The sequence below is a fragment of the Anabrus simplex genome, chromosome 7 (genome assembly GCF_040414725.1).
Source record: "Anabrus simplex isolate iqAnaSimp1 chromosome 7, ASM4041472v1, whole genome shotgun sequence".
Taxonomy (NCBI): Eukaryota; Metazoa; Arthropoda; class Insecta; order Orthoptera; family Tettigoniidae; genus Anabrus; species Anabrus simplex.
The window spans coordinates 147,060,046-147,084,352 of record NC_090271.1 but is presented as its reverse complement, the minus strand read 5'-3'; the positions used below and the strand labels follow the sequence as shown (position 1 = coordinate 147,084,352).

The window sequence follows — 24,307 nt, the reverse complement described above, 5'->3', positions numbered from 1 at the left end:
TTTATGGAAGGTTAAGTCAGTGTGCCTCAAAACACATGGAAGGCAATGTGGGAGGTTTATAGTTTTTTTTTTTTTTTTTTTTTTTTTTTTTTTTTTTGCCAGTTGCTTTACGTTGCACCGACACAGATAGGTCTTATACGGCGACAATGGGACAGGAAAGGGCTAGAAATGGGAAGGAAGCGGCTGTGGTCTTAAGGTACAGCCCCAGCATTTGCCTTGTGTGAAAATGGGAAACCACGGAAAACCACCTTCAGGGCTGCCAACAGTGGGGTTCGAACCCACTATCTCCCGAATACTGAATACTGGCCGCACTTAAACGACTGCAGCTATCCAGCTCGGTGGTTTATAGTTCAAGAAAGCAGTAAAAACCTAAAAACAGTCAACCCTGGACTTTTTCTTTTCCAAGTAGGAGCCTAGACTTTTGTGTTTGGAAATTTATTTAATGTCTAATGCAGTATGGAATTTACATAATGTATGGTCACCATCTACCGTTTTAATGTTCTTAGTATTTCTTTTATCTCCTGTGCAAGGTTTTATATAATATGTTCCTTTCTCTTATCACGAATTTTTATAATACAGTATGTTCAATTACAGTATTTTACTATATCTCTAAAAATACATGTCACAATAATCTAATACTGTATTTATATTGTGGCTTTCTTTTAGCAGCTCTTATATATCAGCCTATTTCGGTATTGTTCACAAACAAGGAAATCTGCTGGCTGTGTGTTTCACATGTATGTCAAAGTAAAGAATAAGTTTTCGGGCATTACCCCTTTTAAGAAGTTTCCTGCTTATGAAGTTGTTTTTTTTTTTTTTTTTCTTTCTTTAACTTCTGAACAGAGTTTCACTGTATTTTCATCATACACATACTGTCAAGGTATAGCGAAGTATAATCTGACTGTTTCATTAGGAAAAATAGAAAGAAAGCAATGAATTTTAAAATAGTAAAAAGAAAATGGATGAATACTTCCTTTTTTTCAATATCATTAATTTCCAGTTACATTTATATGGTAGAGACCCATGGAAAAAATAAATATACTCACAGCATGAACATCCTTATTTTTGGTTCGAGCCTTCTCCAAATTCCTGTTTGCATTTTCGTAGTTAGCAAGGCAACGCAGTCTGCGATACAGTAACCGTTTGGCAGCAAAAGAATCTCTCATGTAGTATCTTAATGTATCAGAGAGCTTCAGATCCTCATCAGATGCAACGCGGCCTTCTATTTTCTAAAATGTGGACATAAAATACACATTTCAGCACACAAATTAACAAAGGTCATACAAAGATGGAGAGGCAAGCAATAACAAAACAAAGAAGCTTCTATACAGGATTTTGGAAATATTTTCACAACACCAGCAATATTCCTAACCTCAATCACAACATGAAGTAAAATATCTTGTCCCTCCTCTCACCCTTGCCCCTAATGAATTTTTATTTATTTATCTTATACAACTGGCTTTACGTCGCACAGACACAGATGGGTCTTATGGCGATGATGGGATACAAAAGGTCTAAAAGTAGGAAGGAATCAGCCGAGGCCGTAAGGTACAGCCCCAGCACTTGCCTGGTGTGAAACTGGGAAACCAGGGAAAACCATCTTCAGGGCTGTCGACAGTAGGGTTCGGACCCACTATCTCCCGGATGCAAGCTCACAGCTGCGCGCGCACTCTCAACTGCATGGCCAACTCACTCAGTTACTGAATTTTCCATCTTTGCTGATTTTAGCCTGAGTTATACCAAAATGGTGACTCAGTTAACACAATCTAAGTAAAGAAATATTCAAAATTAAATTTAAACTGAGCAATTAGTTTAGGAAAGATGGTTCCTTTTTTTCAAAGAAATTTCTCTCTTCAATTTTTTTGTTTTCCAATGTGGAACTAGTTTCTTAGGTTTAAGAAGGTCAAAGAAATAATGTGTGTATTATGTTTGTTCTTAATTCATCATCATCATCCTTTTCCATAATCCCACTGTTTCCGGGTCAACCTTTTTATGGCACTTCACCTTCTCTCCTTCCACCATTCCTCTTCCATCATTTTGTTCCAGTTCAGGTTTTATTCTTCTTGCACTCCTCTTTACTGAATCAATCCACCGTGTTCTGCGTGTCTCTCCCCCCCCCCCCCCCCCGCCCCCGTGTGTTTCCCTTTAACATCACCTCCGTTATCTGTTATGTTTTTCTTTTCTCCTCCATCCTCTTTAGGTGTCCAAACCATCTTAGTTTATTCGTATCAATTCTCTCATTTAGGTTTTCTATTCAGACTAACATCTTTGCTTCTCACTATGTCTTTCCTTTCCTATTATACTTTTTGGGTATTTCATTTTGTTAGGCTGAATTTTACTCTCCTCCCTACTTGTCACTGTCCAGACCTCAGCTGTGTAAGTCAATGAGTGCAAAATACATTTTGTACAGTAACTCTATACTTCCTCGGTACTTCTTATTCCAGACAAGGTTTCACAGTCTCGTAGAATGCAGTGCCCTGTTGCACTCTTGCTAATCTAAATGCCCAGCTTTGTATTCTGCATTAATTCACCCCCTAGGTATTTGAAACTGTCCACAATTTCAAGGCTCTGACCACCAATTTTCACAATTTTTTTCTTGTCCTCTTGATATCACCATCGTCTTGCTTTTCACACCATACTTCTCAATTTTCTTCTTGAATGCATCAAGTTGTTCTTGCACATCTTTGCTGTTCATTACCCAGACCATAATATCATCTGTAAATAGTAATAACTCCATCTTGCTTTTCCCTATACTTCCTTTGTCTCCTTTACAATTCTGTCCATAACGGTTAGAAACAAAAGTGGTGACAGCACACTCACATCTTGGTCCAATATCATTTCTAAACTATTCCATCTTTCCAACCAGAGTCTATGCTGTTGACTCAGTTGTACATTTCTACAGTTTGATACACACTCCCTTTTTTATCATGGTTTTCTAAAGCACCTCCCTAGGAACACTACTGTATGCCTTTGTTGTATCTGTGAATTTCATGACCAGATCATTTCCATATTCCCAATTCTTTTCCATTAATTGCCTCATGCTGAAGATTGGGTCCACTGTAGATCTTTCACTTCTAAAGCCATACTGTTCCTCTTGCAACTCACTCACACTCTCTCCCTCTCTCTCTCTCCCCCTCTCTCCCCCCCCCTCTCCCTTTCTCTCTCTCTCCCCATCTTCTCATTCTCCTATCTAATGACCTTTTTCAGTATTTTTACAACTTGTGATAAGAGTGATTCCTCTTTAGTTATCACACACTTTTTTGTCCCTCTTCTTGAAGTTTGTATCATTCCCTTTCCCCAGCCTTCTGGCACACATTTCCATTTGCACTTTGACAATCTGTACATCCATTATAGTCGAACAGTTCCAGCTACCTTTATAATTTCCACACTAATTTCATCTATTCCTCGTACCATTCCCATTTTTATTGTACGGACTGCTAATTCCACCTCAAACATTGTTATATCACCTACTGCTGAGTCATCACACCGTATTACTACCATCATCTCTGCAAAATTCCGCACATTTACATACCTGCCAACTTTCAAAAAGAAATCCAGAAGATCCTAAAGCGGAAAAATTTTAACACGACCATGCGTTGCAAAGTCTTGAGACATAGTGAAAAAGGACGGTAAGGGGGAAGATTACAAACAATACTAGTACAAGTCAAATACATATTATGATCACCCCTGAAATTAAATACACAAAGTTACATCTTGATGAGTGCTCATCTGTTTTCACTTAACACTGGGAATGGTTCAGACAGCCATATTTTTTTTGCAATTTCTGAAATTCCTAAACAGAACACCAGCATGATCGGCAGCAGCTAACGGGATATGTTCAACTGAAGTGAACAAGCATTCCACTCTTACTGTATCAAAGTCGGCTCCAGAACAGAAAAACTAATTAATATTCTGACTACCATCATTAAATTTTGTATTGGAGGCAAGTTTAACAGTGTTAATGTGATTTACTAAATTTGTTCTTTCTCCGTGAGAAATGTTTATATCACACGAGCGGATGGAACAGAATGTGAATGTTTCGCCTTTCCATGAGAGCATAAAGGAAATTCAGCAGAATACGACTCCTTAAAAGATTGATAATATCATTGCTTAGTTAAACTCATTACGAGCACCACTAAAAATACTAAATCGCTTACAAATTCGTCGCACAATTCCACGAGTTTCAAAACTACCGCCAATGTTACTCACACACAAAGCCTTTCAGCTGCTACAACGCATGATGCAGTTACTAAAGTTGTTATATATAAATTCACAGTTTGCTACTTTTAACAGATTTCTTTTCTTCAAAATCACAGCCTGCTACTTGTTTGGGAGCATCTCAGTCAATGTAGCGGTTGATGTCGAACAGGTGACAAAATCACGGTGATAATCGATAACGTGATCTACTTCAGTAAGTGGAATTTGGTGTTTCAGTCTCTTCAGAAAATCTTCCTGTAATATATCTTCTAATTTCCAAACTTTTATTTTACTATTTCTTATCTCCTCTAATGTTTCCATTTTCCTCACTCTCATTTTTGCTATCTGAACTCTATGATCTTCACAGAATGCTTCTACTGGTAAATATGTTATATCTAATCAACTGTTTGCGATTTGTCCTTTCCGCCAGAAAGTAATCAATCTTGTAATATCTTGTAATTTTCCTGCTGTTTTTCTTCTGAAACCATGTGTTGCCCACATCATTAATCATTCCATTGCTCTCACAAAACTAACTAATTTCTCTCCATTCCTTTTTTCTACATCTGTATGACCAATTATTTCTTCCTTTTCTTTCGTTTCCCACCTATGCATTCAAGTCTCCCATTATAATCACATCCACATCAGATCTCTTTTCCTAGTTTCTCCGGGAATTCTTCGATATCCTCCTCTTTGGTCCCTGTCTGTGGCACACATACATGAAGTTCTTCATTTCATTTCTCATTCACTATCTAACTTTCATGGTTCATGTTTGTGGATTACTGTAGTCTCGTCCTAGTTCGTGAACCATGGGCAACGGCTGAGTGGCCTAGTAAGTGGTCCTGAGAGTCGGGATACCAGTTGCTATGGAATAGGAGTGGGCATCTCGGACATATTCTGAGTCGTGGCCCTCCTTGTGCTCAGGCGGCTAGGACTACACAATTCACCGGTGGTCCATAACCCGTTAGAGGAGAGATCTTCACTTGGACTATGTGCAAGTAGGGCAGCATCCTGCTTCATGAATTTACCAAGCTCAGAACACTAAGTAAGCCTCGGACCTATGGGAGTAATGGAGTCCCACTCCCATTTGACAGGCGAGGGACTCCTTGGAAACAACTTGGCGAACGAAATGGAATTCGATGGGGAGCTATCAATATTAACGGGGCTTATGGAAGAAAGAAGGCAGAACTGGCTGAGTCAGCAAAGAGGATGCATCTGGATGTGCTAGGAGTAAGTGATATTCGGGTAAGGGGAGATAAGGAGGAAGAGATAGGAGATTATAAAGTGCACTTGACGGGTGTTAGAAAGGGAAGGGCAGAGTCTGGGGTAGGGCTCTTTATCAGGAATACCAATGCACGCAACATAGTTTCGGTTAGGCACGTAAATGAACGAATGATGTGGGTAGATTTGTCAGTTGGAGGAATTAGGACAAGAATTGTGTCCGTGTATTCACCATGTGAGGGTGCAGATGAGGATGAAGTTGACAAGTTTTATGAAGCATTGAGTGACATCGTGGTCAGGGTCAACAGCAAGGATAGAATAGTGCTGATAGACGATTTCAATGCGAGAGTTGGGAATAGAACTGAAGGATACGAAAGGGTGATTGGTAAACGTGGGGAAGATATGGAAGCTAAAGGGAATGGGAAGCGTTTGCTGGACTTCTGTGCTAGTATGGGTTTAGCTGTTACGAATACGTTCTTCAAGCATAAGGCTATTCACTGCTACACATGGGAGGCTAGGGGTACCAGATCCATAATAGACTATATCTTAACAGACTTTGAATTCAGGAAATCTTTTAGGAATGTACGAGTTTTTCGGAGATTTTTCGATGATACAGACCACTATCTGATCTGTAGTGAACTAAGTATCTCTAGGCCTAGGGTATAGAAAGTGAAATCTGTCTGCAAACGAATAAGGATAGAAAATCTCCAGGACGAGGAAATTAGACAGAAGTACATGGATATGATTAGTGAGAAGTTTCGAACAGTAGACAGTAAGCAGGTTCAGGATATAGAAAGTGAATGGGTGGCATATAGGGATGCTGTAGTAGAAACAGCAAGGGAATGCCTAGGAACAACTGTGTGTAAAGATGGGAAAAGGCGGACATCTTTGTGGAATGATGAAGTGAGAACGTAAAAAGAAGGCTTATCAGAAATGGCTCCAAACAAGGGCCGAGGCAGATAGGGATTGATACGTAGATGAAAGAAACAGAGCGAAACAAATAGTTGTTGAATCCAAAAAGAAGTCATGGGAAGATTTTGGTAATAACCTGGAAAGGCTAGGTCAAGCAGCAGGGAAACCTTTCTGGACAGTAATAAAGAATCTTAGGAAGGGAGGGAAAAAGGAAATGAACAGTGTTTTGAGTAGTTCAGGTGAACTCATAATAGATCCCAGGGAATCACTGGAGAGGTGGAGGGAATATTTTGAACATCATCTCAATGTAAAAGGAAATCATCATGGTGGTGTTGCAAACAAGCCGAGCTCATGGGGAGGAGGAAAATGATGTTGGTGAAATTATGCTTGAGGAAGTGGAAAGGATAGTAAATAAACTCCATTGTCATAAGGCAGCAGGAATAGATGAAATTAGACCTGAAATGGTGAAGTATAGTGGGAAGGCAGGCATGAAATGGCTTCATAGAGTAGTAAAATTAGCGTGGAGTGTTGGTAAGGTACCTTCAGATTGGACAAAAGCAGTAATTGCACCTATCTATAAGCAAGGGAACAGGAAGGATTGCAACAACTATCGAGGTATCTCATTGATTAGTATACCAGGCAAAGTATTCACTGGCATCTTGGAAGGGAGGGTGTGATCAGTCGTTGAGAGGAAATTGGATGAAAACCAGTGTGGTTTCAGACCACAGAGAGGCTGTCAGGATCAGATTTTCAGTATGCGCCAGGTAATTGAAAAATGCTACGAGAGGAATAGGCAGTTGTGTTTATGTTTCGTAGATCTAGAGAAAGCATATGACAGGGTACTGAGGGAAAAGATGTTCGCTATACTGGGGGACTATGGAATTAAAGGTAGATTATTAAAATCAAAGGCATTTATGTTGACAATTGGGCTTCAGTGAGAATTGATGGTAGAATGAGTTCTTGGTTCAGGGTACTTACAGGAGTTAGACAAGGCTGTAATCTTTCACCTTTGCTGTTTGTAGTTTACATGGATCATATGCTGAAAGGTATAAAATGGCAGGGAGGGATTCAGTTAGGTGGAAATGTAGTAAGCAGTTTGGCCTATGCTGACAACTTGGTCTTAATGGCAGACTGTGCCGAAAGCCTGCAGTCTAACATCTTGGAACTTGAAAATAGGTGCAATGAGTATGGTATGAAATTTAGCCTCTCGAAGACTAAATTCATGTCAGTAGGTAAGAAATTCAACAAAATTGAATGTCAGATTGGTGATACAAAGCTAGAACAGGTCGATAATTTCAAGTATTTAGGTTGTGTGTTTTCCCAGGGTGGTAATATAGTAAGTGAGATTGAATCAAGGTATAGTAAAGCTAATGCAGTGAGCTCACAGTTGCGATCAGCAGTATTCTGTAAGAAGGAAGTCAGCTCCCAGACGAAACTATCTTTACATCGGTCTGTTTTCAGACCAACTTTGCTTTACGGGAGCGAAAGCTGGGTGGACTCAGGATATCTTATTCATAAGTTAGAAGTAACAGACATGAAAGTAGCAAGAATGATTGCTGGTACAAACAGGTGGGAACAATGACAGGAGGGAACTCAGAATGAGGAGATAAAGGCTAATTTAGGAATGAACTCGATGGATGAAGCTGTACGCATAAACCGGCTTCGGTGGTGGGGTCATGTGAGGCGAATGGAGGAGGATAGGTTACCTAGGAGAATAATGGACTCCGTTATGGAGGGTAAGAGAAGTAGAGGGAGACGAAGACGACTACGGTTAGACTCTGTTTCTAACGATTTAAAGATAAGAGGTATAGAACTAAATGAGGCCACAACACTAGCTGCAAATCGAGGATTGCGGCGACGTTTAGTAAATTCTCAGAGGCTTGCAGACTGAACACTGAAAGGCATAACAGTCTATAATGATAATGTATGTATGTATGTATGTATGTATCTAACTTTCATTATCCTGCTCTGATTTACTCTACCACATCCATATACTCCTCCAGCCGTTTTGTAATTATCAGGCCCACTCCATTTTTTGCCTCTCAGCCACCAGTCCAGTATAGTGTAGATCCTTTTCTCATTCTGTCTTTTCCTTTCCCCTTCCATTTAACTTTGCTTAACCCCAATATTTCTATAACCTCCTCTTCCATAAATTCCACCACTTCTGCCTTTCCTGTCAGGGTTGATTATGTTTGAAGTGGCAAAGTTAGGGCACATGGCTCTCTTAGCTACCTTCATGGTGATGGCTTCTGGTCGCCCAGTTTTCACAGTAGCCCCAGTTTCCAATGAACTGCGAGTCTCTTGCGGAGTGCGCCCGAACCTTTTTCAAGGCCAATTTAGAAGTACCATACTCATATTTAGGTTATTCTTACGCTACGGTTGCCATTTTATACCTACTGCCAGGCGTAACTTTGGGTGCTTCTCAGGAGTACAGATGCCTTTTGCAACTGCTTCACTGGAGTACAGACTGTGGCGACAGGAGAAAGTTCTTCCAATTTATCTGCCAGTAGCTGCCTCTGTGGATCCGTGGTAGAGTGTCGGCCTCCGGATCCCAAGATAGCGGGTTCAAACCCGGCAGAGGTAGTCGGATTTTTGAAGGGCGGAAAAAAGTCCAATCGACACTCCATGTCGTACGATGTCGGCATGTAAAAGATCTCTGGTGATACATTTGGTATTTACCCGACAAAATTAATTTAAAAATCTCAGCCATAGACGCCCAAGAGAGATCCGGTTTACTCTAGGTCCGCTAGATGGCAGAGTAAACCGGAACGTCGAAATTGACGAGCAGACAGCCAGATGGCGTCAAATCGAAATGTCTGCACACGGTAGCTGAGGCCATACGATTATTATTATTATTATTATCTGCCAGTCGGACTGGAGTTCTCTTCTACCATCTAAACCGGTGACCATGTTCTCTTTTCTGGTGAATTTGTGCATCAAATCCTACACGAAGGCTTCACCTGGCCTCCAAAGGGAGGATTCGTCTGCCCGTAGCCATTAGTCCTCCCTATGGGTGTCAAGTTTGGTGATGGCCGCTTGAAACTCTGCCAGACAATTGCAGGTAGTACCGTCTATTGTCGCATACAGTAGCAGGATGATCCTGACCTGACCTTAAAAGCTTAGATTTTTAAGAACATTTTTGTAAATAATTGGCACTACATCTTTAGAGAAAGTTTATTTTTCCATGTGTTGACTAGGTATTTCAAGAAGATTTTCCCCACACTTTTAGAATGTTGAACTCCAAGCAAAATATTTGAAATCCTCTGCATATCAAGTATACATTTTTACTCCCTGGCATTTCAGTAGCAATAACTGCACCATACATTTAACTGAAAAGTAAAAAATAACATTACAAACTAAAATAAAGTAAGATGGACACCGGCATCTGCTGAGGGCCATTGGAAAACCCCTGCCCACTGGGGCCATAGCAGACATGCAAATGGACACTAATCACCTACGTGCCAAATGCTGTACATTTCCAGCTTGTGACCACTGCAAAATTAAGAAGTGAGGGAAGAGGGGAATAGAGTGAGAAATGCCAGGTAACAGTGAGTCAAGTGTCAATTCTGGATTATAAGTTCATACAAGATGCACAAAAACATTTAACTTCTCTCTTTTTTTTCTCTAGTTTGTGTGTTGACACCGAACCACTAGCGCAAGCAAAGTGGTTGTTCACTGAACACAAGAAGTAGTGGTAGAACTCATCTGCCTGTTACATCAGGCTCTTAAGAGTTCCCTGTAATAATTTCCTGTATTCCCCTCTGGGATCTTGAGCCCAGTACCAAAGAGTAATGTGTTAACTGCTGAAAGTGTTTAATAATGGAGCATGAGTAAATTAACAGGAGAGTGAACGACAAGCGAGCTGCAAACTAATGAACATTTTCTGTAATCTGAATGGATAATAAATACATTTTCTCGTATCTGAATATGTAATAAATGCTGAATAAGTCCTTAGGAAAGCTCTTAATGGATGGCCTGCAGGCATATCAATTGGTGAAAGAACTATTAATAATCTCCAATTCGCCGATGTCGCTGGGTTTGTAGCGAGCAGCTACGATGAAATTGCTCCCTCCTGACAAAAGTAAAAGATGTTAATCTATCATACAGATTAAACATCAATCTCAGCAAGTCCAAACTTATGATAACTGATCGAGTAGCACAGGTCCAACTCATAGGTCAATTAAGGAACATGGAGGCAGTGCATTCTTTTGTCTATATTGGGTCAATCGTATGAAGTTGTGAAGATGGGATAAGAAAACTGATCATGCCAAGACTAGTAGCTATGAAGCAGCTCATCAAGATCTGGCATAACAGGATGATCATAAACAGTACAAAGATCTGCCTTGTCGAAACACTTGTTTGATTAAGAAAAGAAAATAAAAAGAAAAGAAAAAAGCACTAATGCGTTCATTATCGAAGAACCTAGTATCTCCAAGTGCCTTTCTTCCCATGTCAACCAAAAAATCCTCCAATTTTTTGGACATAGTGAGAAGAGAGGGAGAAAACCTAGAAAAATTGAAGGGTCCGCTGCAAAAACGGGGTGGCTCCACTTTTTGGTGAAAATCATGTTTTAATGGTTGGTGTAGTAAAAAAAATTCCCGGATCTTTTGATAGAAGAACAGTGTTGCTTCGACTATTTGTTCATGCATTATTATGCGATTGGATCTACCCCCCCCCCCCCCCCGATAGGTTTAGTTCAAAAAGGATGTGGCTCCTGGACCCACGTCGTTTTTGTTTCAAACGAACTTCCACGTTTCAACAGAGAGCAGCACCGAGCAGTACGAGGCACACTGTCGACAGCAACAGGTATTATTGCTGGCAATCTGGATTCAGTTGGTACCTAGCTTTGTTCAGTATGCATGCTGGCTGTGCCTGTGTTGTGAGCATGGAGCATTGGGACATGGATTTGGATATTACAGCTTCAGGGAGAGAGCATAATCCATCAGACGGAAAATGGCAGTACGTGTATGGAAGATACTCCTCCAACCAGGAAAGTGAAGAAAAGATGCCGGCAAGGTGAAGGCGCAATATAATTAAAACACGGAAAGTGGCAGGAAGACATATCATGGGGTGGTAAATCTATGCCAGAAAGAAGGACTGGCAACCCATGCAACTGTAAACGACGTTTTTACAAGTGTTCGGATTATATGAAGAGGAATATATTACCGTCATTAAACAAACTTGCAGATAAAGGGATGCAAGATGCTTATCTTTACAAGTTATAAGAATCATTGTGAAATCCGTACTGAAAGTAATTTATATAAAGTAGTATAAAATTTATTTTTCTTCCACCTATTCAATACAATCAATCATAAAATCAAGGTTTAATCCTCATTAAAATATGAAATTGTACATGTTTCGCCCCTTTTAAAGGGCATCATCAGCCATATCACCTCAAAACCGAACCAGGTACTTGCTTAAAATTTAACCTTTGACTATTAAAAGAATTGTTAGGAACATTTAAGAATTTAACTTAACATGTAGGCGTTACGTAAGGAACTAGATTAGACACCAGAGGAATTAATATATCCATGGCCAAGTCCATAGTCGAATGCAAGATATGACAAACTAAATGGTACAAAATGACAATGATGTAATGCTCCAAGTTAAAATATTATATAAGATTTAATGAGGAAATACATTCCAACTCCGTGACGTTTTGGCTAATATTTAATCATATACTATGTTCTTGTGTAGTTCTTATTTCAAAGGAATTAATATAAGTTCCAGTGATTTTAGCTTGCAACTTGTAGAGATAGCAGTTACTTTTTTGTCGTAGTTCTAGTTCTATTATTGAACTTCAAAATTAGTGACAACTTGAATTTGTTATGGTGTCATTGGGCCATCATCTTATGCTGTACTCTATTCCTATGTTGTTCGTGTGCCTTGCTGTTATGACATTCTGACAGCTTGTTGGTCGAAAAGCGGGTATCAGGCTGTGATGTAAGTTGTAAATATCACACTGTCAGATGTATGTAAACTCTGTAAAATGGAGAAATTTAAAGTTAATGAAATTAAAGAAATGAAAGGAAACTAGGGAATGATAAATGAGTAAAATATAAGTACTGCTGTGTTGACACCTGTAACTCCACTGGAATGTTACTTTGTTCCAACCAACACCATCCTCCAGGCTACCGAGCCAGCCTTTCGGATAATGGGTAGAAAAACCTTACACTCCTAAGGGGGAAAGCTCCCAGGAGAGAAGGTTGGTAGTGTGTCCGCCCCAAAGCAGGGAGTTAAAGCGAACACCACATGAGGCCCAAAAGGGCATGCAAACAACAGCACACAAACAGATAAACCAGAGTAAGTACTCTTACCTGCGGAGGCAGAGGGAAGCAGAAAAAGGCCGTGGTCAAAATCGAATAAGAAACCGTGATAGTGCTCTATTGTTTCAGTGAAAAATTCCACATTTTCAAAATAGATAAATAACTTTAATTAACCTTTCAAAAAATATATGTAGTGATCCATTAATTTTAAAAATTAGAATTTTAACTGAAACATAACTTAAATACTCTCTGAATATCACTAATAACCTCTGGGAAAAGTTTCGAATGAGGAATGAGTAAAATCAACAAGTGAAAAAAATTATTCAACTCAATTAATAATTAATAGTTATTCAAATTGACATTGACAAATATGAATCTAATAAAATAAATTGTTTAAAGAAAAATAAAAGCTGACCTCGACAATAAAAGAAAGAGTAACACAAGGATAAGGTTTAACTACGTGACTGGTCACCTACCTAAAACTGATTAAACTTAAATCTAGTAAATAATTAGCCCTAGGTTGCAGCAACATATACCCCAAGAAAACTTCTTAGCTGGACGGTAAGCCTTCGCAAAGGATAATACATTAAATCACAATGAACCACGAAACCACATTTCAAAATTTTCCAAACCGAGAAAAATTAAAGGCAAAATCAATCAGATATGATTTTACACAAGAACACACGAAAATCAAACGCGTCCACCAAGAAAAAGGTTCAATTAAGATACCACGCCTCGATTTAAAAAAAAAACAGTTAGCCCAACAATGCCAAAAACAATCCTGTTCCTAAGGCAACAACAACAAGGCATTTTTAAGGCGACAAATGCAAACACTGAAATAGCCTGCAAGGAGAAACATTAATAAAAATAGCCCACGAAAAGCAGAACCGGAAACAAAATTAACACGAAACCCAACCCAAGGAATAAATTTAGGAAAGTTAACCAAAATTTTCAAACAGAACCTGACGGTGGCTTTCGGTTTACATAAGTTTCTGAAAGGATAAACCAGTAAAATAATAGTTAAAATTAATTTTGATATACATCCGCACCGTGCTTTGTTACTGAAAACACAAGGATGAAGCTTCCAGCTAAAATGCGTTGCTATGTAACAAACATGCAGTTCTTACGCAATTAGTACGTGTTTCTTACTATTATAAACACGCCTAGAAAAAATTTTTGACATCAGACGACGAAGTTTCTTGGGAATCTTCGGGTTCCATGAAGACAGTACTCCACATAATTAGTATTTGATAAAGGACTTACAGTTTTCGATGCGTGTGAACGAAGTGACGCCGTAGTGCTACACCTTCACCAACTGGGCTTCAAGTTCAGTTTAAAAGCAGAATAACTCCTTGTGCACAAAATTAAAAATAACAAGGCCAACTATTCATTAATAGGCCACCCAAAGGGCACACAATAGACTGGTTTCAGCCGTTGTCGAAGGCACTGCCTCCAAGCATGTTGCCAGACACACACACGCAACTGCTTCCCATAGCGTCTTCTCTCCAACTCCACGCTTCACAACAGCACGCGCACATAATCCTTCAGGTTCCCCAAAGTTCCAAGCCTAGCCACCAGAGCGTAGCACATCATACCACGACACGGCGTGATAAATTCAAACGAGAAGAGCAAGATATTACACAATGTGATGCGAGAATGTTCATTCATAACGTTCATTGACACAAATTCCTAGCGGTGTAGAACCAAGTCCAAAAGGTTTACAGAGAGGTTCTGGTACACTAAATACCGTCACATTGTGTAAAGGGTTTTTAGAGTACTGGTGGTCGCCGACGTTCTGCTTCTCTTATTGTAAGTGTGTAATCTTAGTGGAGGGAAGTGAACTTCGGAAGGCAGGGCTATGGGCTTGCGGGTTGCACGTGGGGAGGAGTTGTTTGCACCTGGTGGGGAAGAGCAGCGGGACGAATTTGTCAGCCTAATGGGAGCGCTTATTGTTTTTGGTCTCTTGAAGATTTAACTTATGGAGTAGGGTTAGTATCTGTTCTTAAAGAGGGCTTTTATTATCTATTGGATCATTTAAGTTTTGATTTGTATGGTATTTCTGGTCCTAAAAAAATGTAAAGGTTTTCGAACTCTGTCATGAGTCTACCTTTATCAATTCTTTTTTAAAATCTGAAGATTGTGCTCAATTGTGGTGAAACTGTGTCCTGAATCTTTCATATGGTTGCTCATCGCTGAAAATTTATGTTTTTTAGTGTTTTAGTGCTCAGCATATCTAGTTAAGAAACTTCTCCCAGTTTGACCCATGTAAGAAAAATTGCATTCTGCACATTTAAGTCTATAGATGCCAGAACCAGAATATTTGTTGTTGATCAAATTGACAGTGTTATTATTGAAAAACAAATTTTGATTTGAGTCGAGTCTTGAAAGCAATTTTGATTTCATGCTTTAAGGGATTGGTAACTCATGTATAATTGGATTAGTGTAAGTGAAGGTTGCATATTTTGGTTTGCTGGTTTCTGTTAGAGAAAGGTTTGTGGCTAATTTCAATTTCACCTTTTTGATTATTTTATTGATGATTAAGGGATTGTATCAACTGCAAGGCACACCAACAATGTAGGAACAGAGTATAGATGGCCCAATGACACCATAACAAATTCATCAAGTTGTCACTAATTTTAAAGTTCAATAATAGTTTTTAACTAGAACTACGACAAAAAAGTAACTTCTATCTCCACAAGTTGCAAGCTAAAAACACTGGAACTTATATTAATTCCTTGGAAATAAGAACTAACACAAGAAGTATATGATAAAATATTAGCCAAAACTTCACTGAGTTGGAATGCATTTCCTCATTAAGTCTTATAAAATATTTTAACTTTGAGCATTACTCATCATTGTCATTTTGTACCATTTAGTTGTATTAAGTCATTTCTTACATTTGACTATGGACTTGGCCATGAATACATTAATTCCTCTCGTATCTAATGTAATTCCTTACATAACGCCTACATATTAAGTTAAATTCTTAAATGTTCCTAACAATTCTTTTAATAGTCATAGATTAAATTTTATACAAGTACTTGGTTCGGTTTTGAGGTGATGATATGGCTGATGATGCCCTTTAAAAGGGGCGAAACCTGTAAAATTTTGTATTTTAATGAGGATTAAACCTTGATTTTATTATTGTCTTGAATAGGTGGAAGAAAAATTTTATACTATTTTATATAGATGCTTATCTGGTGGGTCTTATTACAATGAGGGGTATACGGCGAAGGCGAGCAAAATCAGGAGGGATCCCTTGGTAAAAACTTTCTTATACGAGGTAAACAATATCGTACATACTACTATTTGAATTTACACTGACTTTCATTAGGATTAATTTAATATGCTAATATACATGTTTCTTATTTCATTTCATTTTAAGTTAAAGGAGTCGTGGAATATGTTGTGTGCAAGAAGGCATTTTATGAACTGCAAGGAATCTCTCTCAAAAGAGTTGAAATACTAAGACACCACATATCAAATGTATGCAGCCGCCCACAGCGACAAGAAAAATATACAAATCAGCCAAATAAAATTCCCGATGATCTGGTGAAACAAGTGGACAAACATATTCAGTCATTCCCTAAGAGAAGGTCCCATTACTCTCAGAGAGATAACATGACTAAATATTTCCTTTCATCTGAACTATCAATCACTAAAATACATGCCCTGTATCTACAGAAATATGAACCAGAACAGTATTTATTACTACAGGCAAAAAAACCTATTAAACCTAACATATCCTATAAGTATTATAGTCATTTTTAACTCTAACTTCAATATTTTATTTCCTCATCCCAGAAGTGATACCTGCATGACCTGTGATTCTATCGACAGCAAAATGAAGACAATAACTTATGGTAAGGAGAAAGCAGTGCTGAATGCAGAAAAGGAACTTCATTCTAAGAGAAGCGAGATGTTTTATGGAGACCTATGAACTAAGTCTACGCTGGCAAACGAACACACTGACGTGGAAACAATCGCGTTTGATTTTCAACAGAACTTACCAGTAGTGCCTTCTGGTGATGTGTTCTATATGCGGCAGCTGTGGGTTTTCTCATTTTGTATTCATGAGGCGAGTACTACCAAGACACTTTCCTTTATGATGAAACTATTGGCCGTAAAGGACAAAATGAAGTAATAAGAATGTTACATTATTATTTTGAAAACACCCTGGACAAGAGAGTCAGGCATATTTACTTGTTCAGTGATAACTGTGCTGCACAGAATAAGAATCTGATAGTACAGTTTTTTGTATACATTGGTGAAGAAAGGGCAATTTTCTACAATTATACATCGATTCCCTGAATCTGGTTACAGTTTCCTCCCATGTGATCAAAGTTTTGGTCTGGCAGAGAAGGAGAAAAGGAAGCACGAGTGTGTGTATTTACCAATCAGAGTGGCTAACCTTGGTAGCTAACACCTCCAGAAAGTTCAATGTAATCAATGTAACTAAAGATATGTTCCTGAATTTTAAGGAACATTTTGCACCATGTTTCCTAACAATCATTAAGAACAAGACTAAAGAGGGATTCAAAAGAACATACCGTGACACTGAATACAGTGCAAGCCACGAGGATGAAGTACACTGTAGTCCAGGTGCATTATGTCTTGTCAACCAACCGTTCCATTTAGAACATCCGGGAAACAATGAACCACCCTTCCGACACGAAGACTGTAAGACATACCTCTGCCAATAGCTTGTGCAAAACTTAATGATGTCCTTAAGCTGGCAAACAAATATGTATCGCCGCATGAACTTCCTTTCACAGGGCGCTTAGTTCCGTACAAGACACAAAAGAAAACATCCGACAGTGACAATGAGTGTGAGTCAAGAAATAACGTGATGCTAGCAAGTTGGGGCTGATGACAATGATGTTTGTTCCCTTAGGGGCCTAGAATCTAAATAACAATGGTCATCAATCACAACCTGGGGTTTGTAGATTGATTACATTTACAGTAATATGAGAATAAACTATTCTGTATTTGTACCCAGTGCATATTTTCTCAGATTTCTCCCTCTTTAGTGCAAAAAGGAGGCAGCTCCAAAAGTTGTTTTTCATTATAATAATTCCATTTATAATGTGATAAATTAGTGTTTTGCTGAAATAAAAGGTCTATGTAGGTAGTATGCGCTGCATCAATGAAAAAAGACTTAGTCAACATTTTGGATATTTTACGTTTTTTTGTTCTCACAACATTACAAAAATGGAACCACCCCGTTTTTGCAACGGACCCTCAAATTAATCATGGAAGGGAAGTTTAAGGGCACAAGACCGAGGGGGAGAACAGTGAGCAGCTGGATAGATTATGTGAAGAACATAGCGATAAAAATTTGCTTTACGTTGAACTGGCATAGGTCTTATGGAGACGATGGGATAGGAAAGGGCTAGGAGTGGGAAGGAAGCAATTGTGGCCTTAATGTACATCCCCAGCATCTTCCTGGAGGGCTGCCAATATTGGGGGGACAAACCAACTATTTCCCAAATGCAAGCTGACAGCTACATGAAACCAAACCACATAGCCACTTACTCTGTGTTAAGAAGAAAACCGGTTTACCACTGCAGGAGGCCTAAAGACATACTGGTAACCGTTCGAGATGGCACTGCTTAGTTCATGGAGGCACAAAGCTCAACAATGAGTCCAACAACTTGTAATGTGGTGATGAATATATGTATAATATTGGAGCCTGTTGTGCTAATTATAACCGAAGTGTACTTCACAGTTATTCGACACTGTCAAATCTTTTGTACAAGCAGACAGTGTATGTGTAATCAATATGTAATTAGTAATTACATATCATTCCTTGCTATTTAGATTCTGCAAAGTTTTATATTCATAAACCAGTATGTTAGGGTTACTAACTGAATTCCATTTCATATAAAATCACTAATTTTATCATTTTAGTTTTCTCATATTATATAAAAATTGCTGTGTTGAAGTTTCACCCTTAATGTGTGGCTGCTGTCAGCTGTCTCAACAGGGGCAATTAAGATAATGAGCAACAGGTATTTGAAAGGATGACTAGTGCATAAAGACACATGTGAAATCAGTTCTTCCAAAAGTTCCAATTAGCTAGAAGAAATACTATGCAATATGTGCCAGTCTTTACATCTTTCATCCCTATTAGAGTTAACAGATTGTAAACTAGCCACTTGCATATTGAAGTTTTCAAAAATAATTTTCTAAACACATTTCTGTAACCTCTTGCTCACTTACGAATTTCCAAATCTATTCTTAAAGCTTTCTTCTTTCGAAAGGTCTCTACTAGGTTTTAGTTTCTTTTAAACAGTTGAACATAGTCCATGAACATCAGTTTTTCTATAGAGTCAATATGGCACCAGTTACGTTCACGCTGGCTTCAAAGTTAAAATCACTGATTGCAGTTGACAAGTCTTTTACAACTGATGGCAAAATAATGATTTGTCAAGCATGCAACAAATATATGTTCCAAGAAATCCCAGCTTGAACAACATGCACTAAGTACTCTGCATAGAAAAAAAGAATTGGATCTACAGAAGAAACAAATGCAGTACTTTTAACACAGATGCAGCCTTCATCTGCAAGTAACCCTCTTTTAAATACTAAACAGTGCATGGTATAAATTTTAAGTGCTGGAATTCACATCTTTTCTGGAGAAATACTGCTAGCAACATGTTCCTTACTAACCAACACTACATAAGAATTATCTTTACACCTGCTATGACGAAGCAATACAACATAAGACAGTATGTAGCAAAGGGTTTCGTATGAGTTGCTATTGATGAAACAATAGATGCTAAGGGTTGATTTATTGCAAATAGTGTGGTGGGGAAGCTGGAATCTGACAGCACCTCACAGCTGTGTTTGATATGCTGTAAAGAGCTGGGCTATACAAATCACTCACCTATTGAATGATGGAATACACTGAGATGCAAGAGGAAGATATTATAGTCATGTATTCTGATGCTAAAGCATGCATGCTTAAAGCTACAAATGCAATGAAAGTGTTTCGTCCCAATATGTTACGTGCTTGGTTCGTGGACTGAAACGTGTTACTGAAGTTATTACAGCTAAGTTTCCACAAAAGAACAGATACATTTCATCTACAAAAAAGGTTTTCCTAAAAGCTTCACGAGTGTTATCTTACAAACAGCAATTGGCAGAGATACCACTGCCCCGGAAACCAGTGTTAATGAAGTGGAGAACATGATTAGAAGCAGTTAACTTCTATAGTGAGCATCTAGATGCTATAGACTGTTGCAGGTAACTTTTGATCCTGAAAGTGCTGTATCACAAACTGTCTTTAATGATTCTAAAGCAGCCTCCTCAATTGCCTACAGCAGCAGCAACTTCAGCTGGCTTCCAGAAAGCATCAAATGTCTAGAAACCATCAGGATGGCCACAGCAAGATTCTATTGCTGTCATAGAAGAGGATATTGAAAAACTAAGTGCTGTGCATGGGTAAACTGGTGCAGTGGTATTGAGTAACTTGCAAAAAGTGTTCAAGAGAAATCCTGGTTATTCAAAGTTTCACAGCATGTGCCGAATTCTAAATGGAGATGATGCACCGAGGTCATTTCTCCACCAAAAATTACTCTCCCAAAGTTTAAACAATTACATCATGTGACGTGGCATATAAGAACATCCCGAGTGACAAACTTATTTCAACAGCCCAGAGAACTTAGAAATATACACAACTGCTCACTTTGTTACAAAATATATAAACATGCTTTGAGTGTTGTAACGAAGAAAATTATAACTTTATCAAGTATGTGTCTGATATTTTGATATTACACAACTCCAGAATACATCTAAAAATATGTAATTGTTCACTGTGCTACAACATTTAATATAAAGCATGTTTTGTGTGTTGTAACTGATAGAATGGCACATTTGTGTCAAATATGCAATATTACATATTTTAACCATTCTATCTATTTTACTACATATTTTGGTGCATTTTGTTACTACTTCTTTGACTACCACTTTTTCCCCACACCTGTGGGGTCACAAGTGCGAAATGTGTCACACACACACACACACACACACACACGTGGATTTGGCCCTGCTTTACGGCCAGATGCCCTTTCTGATGCCAACCGTATATGGAGGGATGTAATCACTATTGCATGTTTCTGAGGTGGTTGGTAGTGTGTTATGTTGTCTGAATATGAAGAGGAGAGTGTCGGGACGGACACAAACACCCAGTCCCCAAGCCAGAAGTATTAATCACAATCTATTAAAATCCCCGACCCGGCCGGGAATCGAACCCGGAACCCTCTGAACCGAAGGCCAGTATGCTGACCATTCAGTCAAAGAGTCGGACCTTTGGTGCATTTTATTACATATGTATGTATGTATGTATGTTTGTATGTATGTATGTATGTATATATTTTTGCCACTTTATACTACATAAAAACCCCAGTTATCGCAATCAATTTTGAGCAAAAAAGGCACCCGTGTCCAACATGGCCTAGCAGGGACTTTCAAAATAGACACTGGTGTCCACTGTAGCACTTAACATGTTAAGAATGAATAGTGCAAATTATGAACAAAATATAAGCACAGGTCTGCACATAGTTGAGCAAGTTCAGAATCCAACTAGCCTTCCAGCTGAGGGCTCAGCAAAACATTTGTTGCATTTTCATGACTTACATTCATAGAAAAGAAATAAATAACCATTTGACTTAATAGATGACTCACTTACCCTGGCCTTCTCAAATGTTTCTGCTACTTTTGTAAGGAACTTCTCCAACTCACTATTGTCAATAGTAGCCAACTGAACAAGGCCACTAGATATTTTTATGTAGGAATCTGCAACATCTACAACAAAAATTATATCAAACCTGAAGAACAAGAGAGCAAGAACAAAGCAAATTTGCATTGGAATCATCATTCAAAGACACGTAAGAATTATATTAATCCCATTGTCAATACTGATAATACTGCTTACTCCAATAAAGCAATTACCATATATCAGAGTCAAGTTCAAAAAAGGTATGTACTGATTAAGTCTGAGAAAAAGGATGTTTCGAGTTGTTGCTATTTATACAGGTAATCTATGGCCTAAACTACCGTGTGCAGGCATTTTGATTTGAGAATATTTAGACTGCTTGCAGTTAATTTTGACGTTCCATTTTACTATACCGGATGGCAGAAAAACATTAACTCTGATGAGCGACCAATGGCTGAGGTTTTACCAATTTTGTCGGGTCAACATCAGAAGTATCACTAGATCTTTTACATGGAGACATGTGACATGGGGTGTCGGGAGGACGTTTTTCCACCCTTCGAAATTCTAACTACCACTGATCCCGAGGGAGGTGTTTTCAGTTTGGTGGAACTAGGTTAACCTTGCAGAACAGCTCCATCAACTCTGCATTTCCACCAACAATCATCCCATACAGAGACCAAAAAATTAAGTCTTTTTACTGGAACCATTGACCTACCAACTGCATGTAAGCAATCATTACCTAGGCTTTGATCATTTTTCTCAATTGCATTTGTATGAGCTTTTCAATTTGATACATTACATATTGTACTCTGGGTGATGAACTGTTAAACTCTTCACTGTCAGGGCAATACGATTAGACTGTTGGAGATGGGATAAGATAGTCAATAATTTATGCAGAAAAGTTTTCTGACAATATTTAAGATGTGACCAAAATTCAGTAACATATTTTTAAATGGCATAGATTACAAAGACAGAAGGCTGATTCTTTATCTTTACAAACGTCAAAGAACACAATTATAAATGGACGTGAAATAGAAGCAAATATTAGGAAAGGGGCAAGATAAGAATGACTTCTATCCAATACATTCACTGAGGAAGCTATGAAAGCCAGGACTAAAGATGTTAAGGTGAATGGGAAAAGGATTAAACTATATGAAGTTCATTGATGATATTGTAATCAAGGCAGGATATGAATAGAATGAGAGAGAAATTGTCAGCAAACTTGAACAAACTAAATTTAAAAATAAACATTAAGAAAACCAAAACTCTGTTGGTCAGTAAGAAGAATAGGAAAACTAGCAGAAATTTATTGATTAAAAATTCAAAAATAGATCAGGTGAGGAAAATTTGTTATCTTTGAGACTTAGTACAGGAAGATAACAGAAGAATAGATGAAGTCAGAAGGATAATTCTTGCAAAGAAAGACTTGAACAATAATCACAACATACTAACAAGCAGACACCTGGATATCAAAATCAGAAACTAATTTGCTAAAACACAGGCAAAAAAAGAGGATAACTCAAAACTGAGGACCTCTGGAAGTTTACCAAAACAAGTTGCACAGAGAAATAAAATTTAAAAATGCATGTCTTCAAGGAAGCCTCAGAAGAAAGGGGAAAAAAGTCTTGAAGAAAACAAGTTGATAGGTCACATGTTAAGATAGCAGTTTTTCAAAGGAATAACTAAAGGAAAGATCCTGGTGAATAAAGGAAGAGAAAAACCATGAAAGAAGTACATGGCTGACTCAATAGCAGGATTGTTTTCAATGGTTACAAAGACCTGAGCGCACAGCCGGGAATAGGTGCAGGTGGAACTGAAACAAACTGGGGGCCTACAATATTCTTTGACAACTACTTTACTGTACATTGCTGAAATTGGTAAGACATCTGGCTTCAAAGGGAATAAGTGCAACAGGGACATTTCAAGGAAACCAGACAGAGAAGTGCCCCCTTCAAAGAAAGGTGGACAGGAAAAGGAAGGGGATCATACGACTGCAGGAGTTTTGGTGGTGCATTGATAGTGCACTGGAATGACAACAGATTTGCAATTTCTGGTACGAACTACAGATGGAGATAAGCGGTGCATCAAGTTGGTCCGGCATAAAACAAATATGCAAAGTGTCTGTTCAAGTCCTATAGTGGCATCTGAAGAGTGGATCATCTTGACCAGTTTGGACTTTACCTGAAATGCTCCTGCGGATATCATAATCAGTAAATACATAACCATAAATAGTGTATAGAGTCTTTAGTGGAAATGGTAGATCTACTTTACAGTGTAAATTGGATAATGTAATCCAACTAGCACCACCTAGCTTGCAACATTATTGTACAATACAATGCTGCATAACTAGTGTTGTTGTACTGACCTGAGTGCATAGCGTCCAATATATCGGACGGCCTGTGTAAATAAAACTATCACTTGTATGAATTTTCTGATTGTTGGAACTTGTTTCTGCAATTATTAAGAGTAGAAATGTGTAGATAAACTGAAATAAAACACACAACTTTATGCACTAGTGGGTTAAATGTTAACTGTTTATTATAGCTAATGATATCCCTTAGGGGACAAAACATGTACTAATATAATTATAAATTTTATTGAATAGGCAGACCGCTTGTTTATAATATTTATCTTAAATATTCACTATTTGGATTCACAAAACCTGGCCGATGGGCAAAAACTAGTTATTTACAGCCCAAGACCAAATTTTTCAGTCACGAGGCAACTTTTATCTATAATTAACTTTTGATGATGATGCTTGTTTAAAGGGGCCTAACATCAAGGTCATCAGCCCCTAATGGTACAAAATGAAATAACAAAAAGTTCAAATTCATCCACTGACCAAAATAAAATTTTTAAAAATGTCATGAAGAATGAATGGATGGACATGAACAAAATAAAAACAGTGGATCAGACTTTTTAAAAAAGATCGTAAATAATAGTATTACTGACCACGGGACCACTTAAAAAGCACAATGGTGCTTGATGTCTACAG

At 38.2% G+C, this 24,307-nt stretch overlaps 1 protein-coding gene across 2 annotated transcripts in view; it reads right to left on the bottom strand.

Moving 5' to 3' along the window:
* Snx6 (sorting nexin 6) overlaps positions 1–24,307 on the bottom strand; it is a 192,376-nt gene that overhangs the window by 78,953 nt on the left and 89,116 nt on the right. For both annotated transcript variants that reach the window (XM_067150763.2, XM_067150764.2), the window contains 2 exons: positions 21,286–21,401; positions 1,047–1,229 (listed from right to left, as the gene is read on the bottom strand). In XM_067150763.2, the coding sequence (XP_067006864.1) occupies positions 1,047–1,229; positions 21,286–21,401 (299 nt within the window). The remainder of the gene's footprint in view (positions 1–1,046; positions 1,230–21,285; positions 21,402–24,307) is intronic.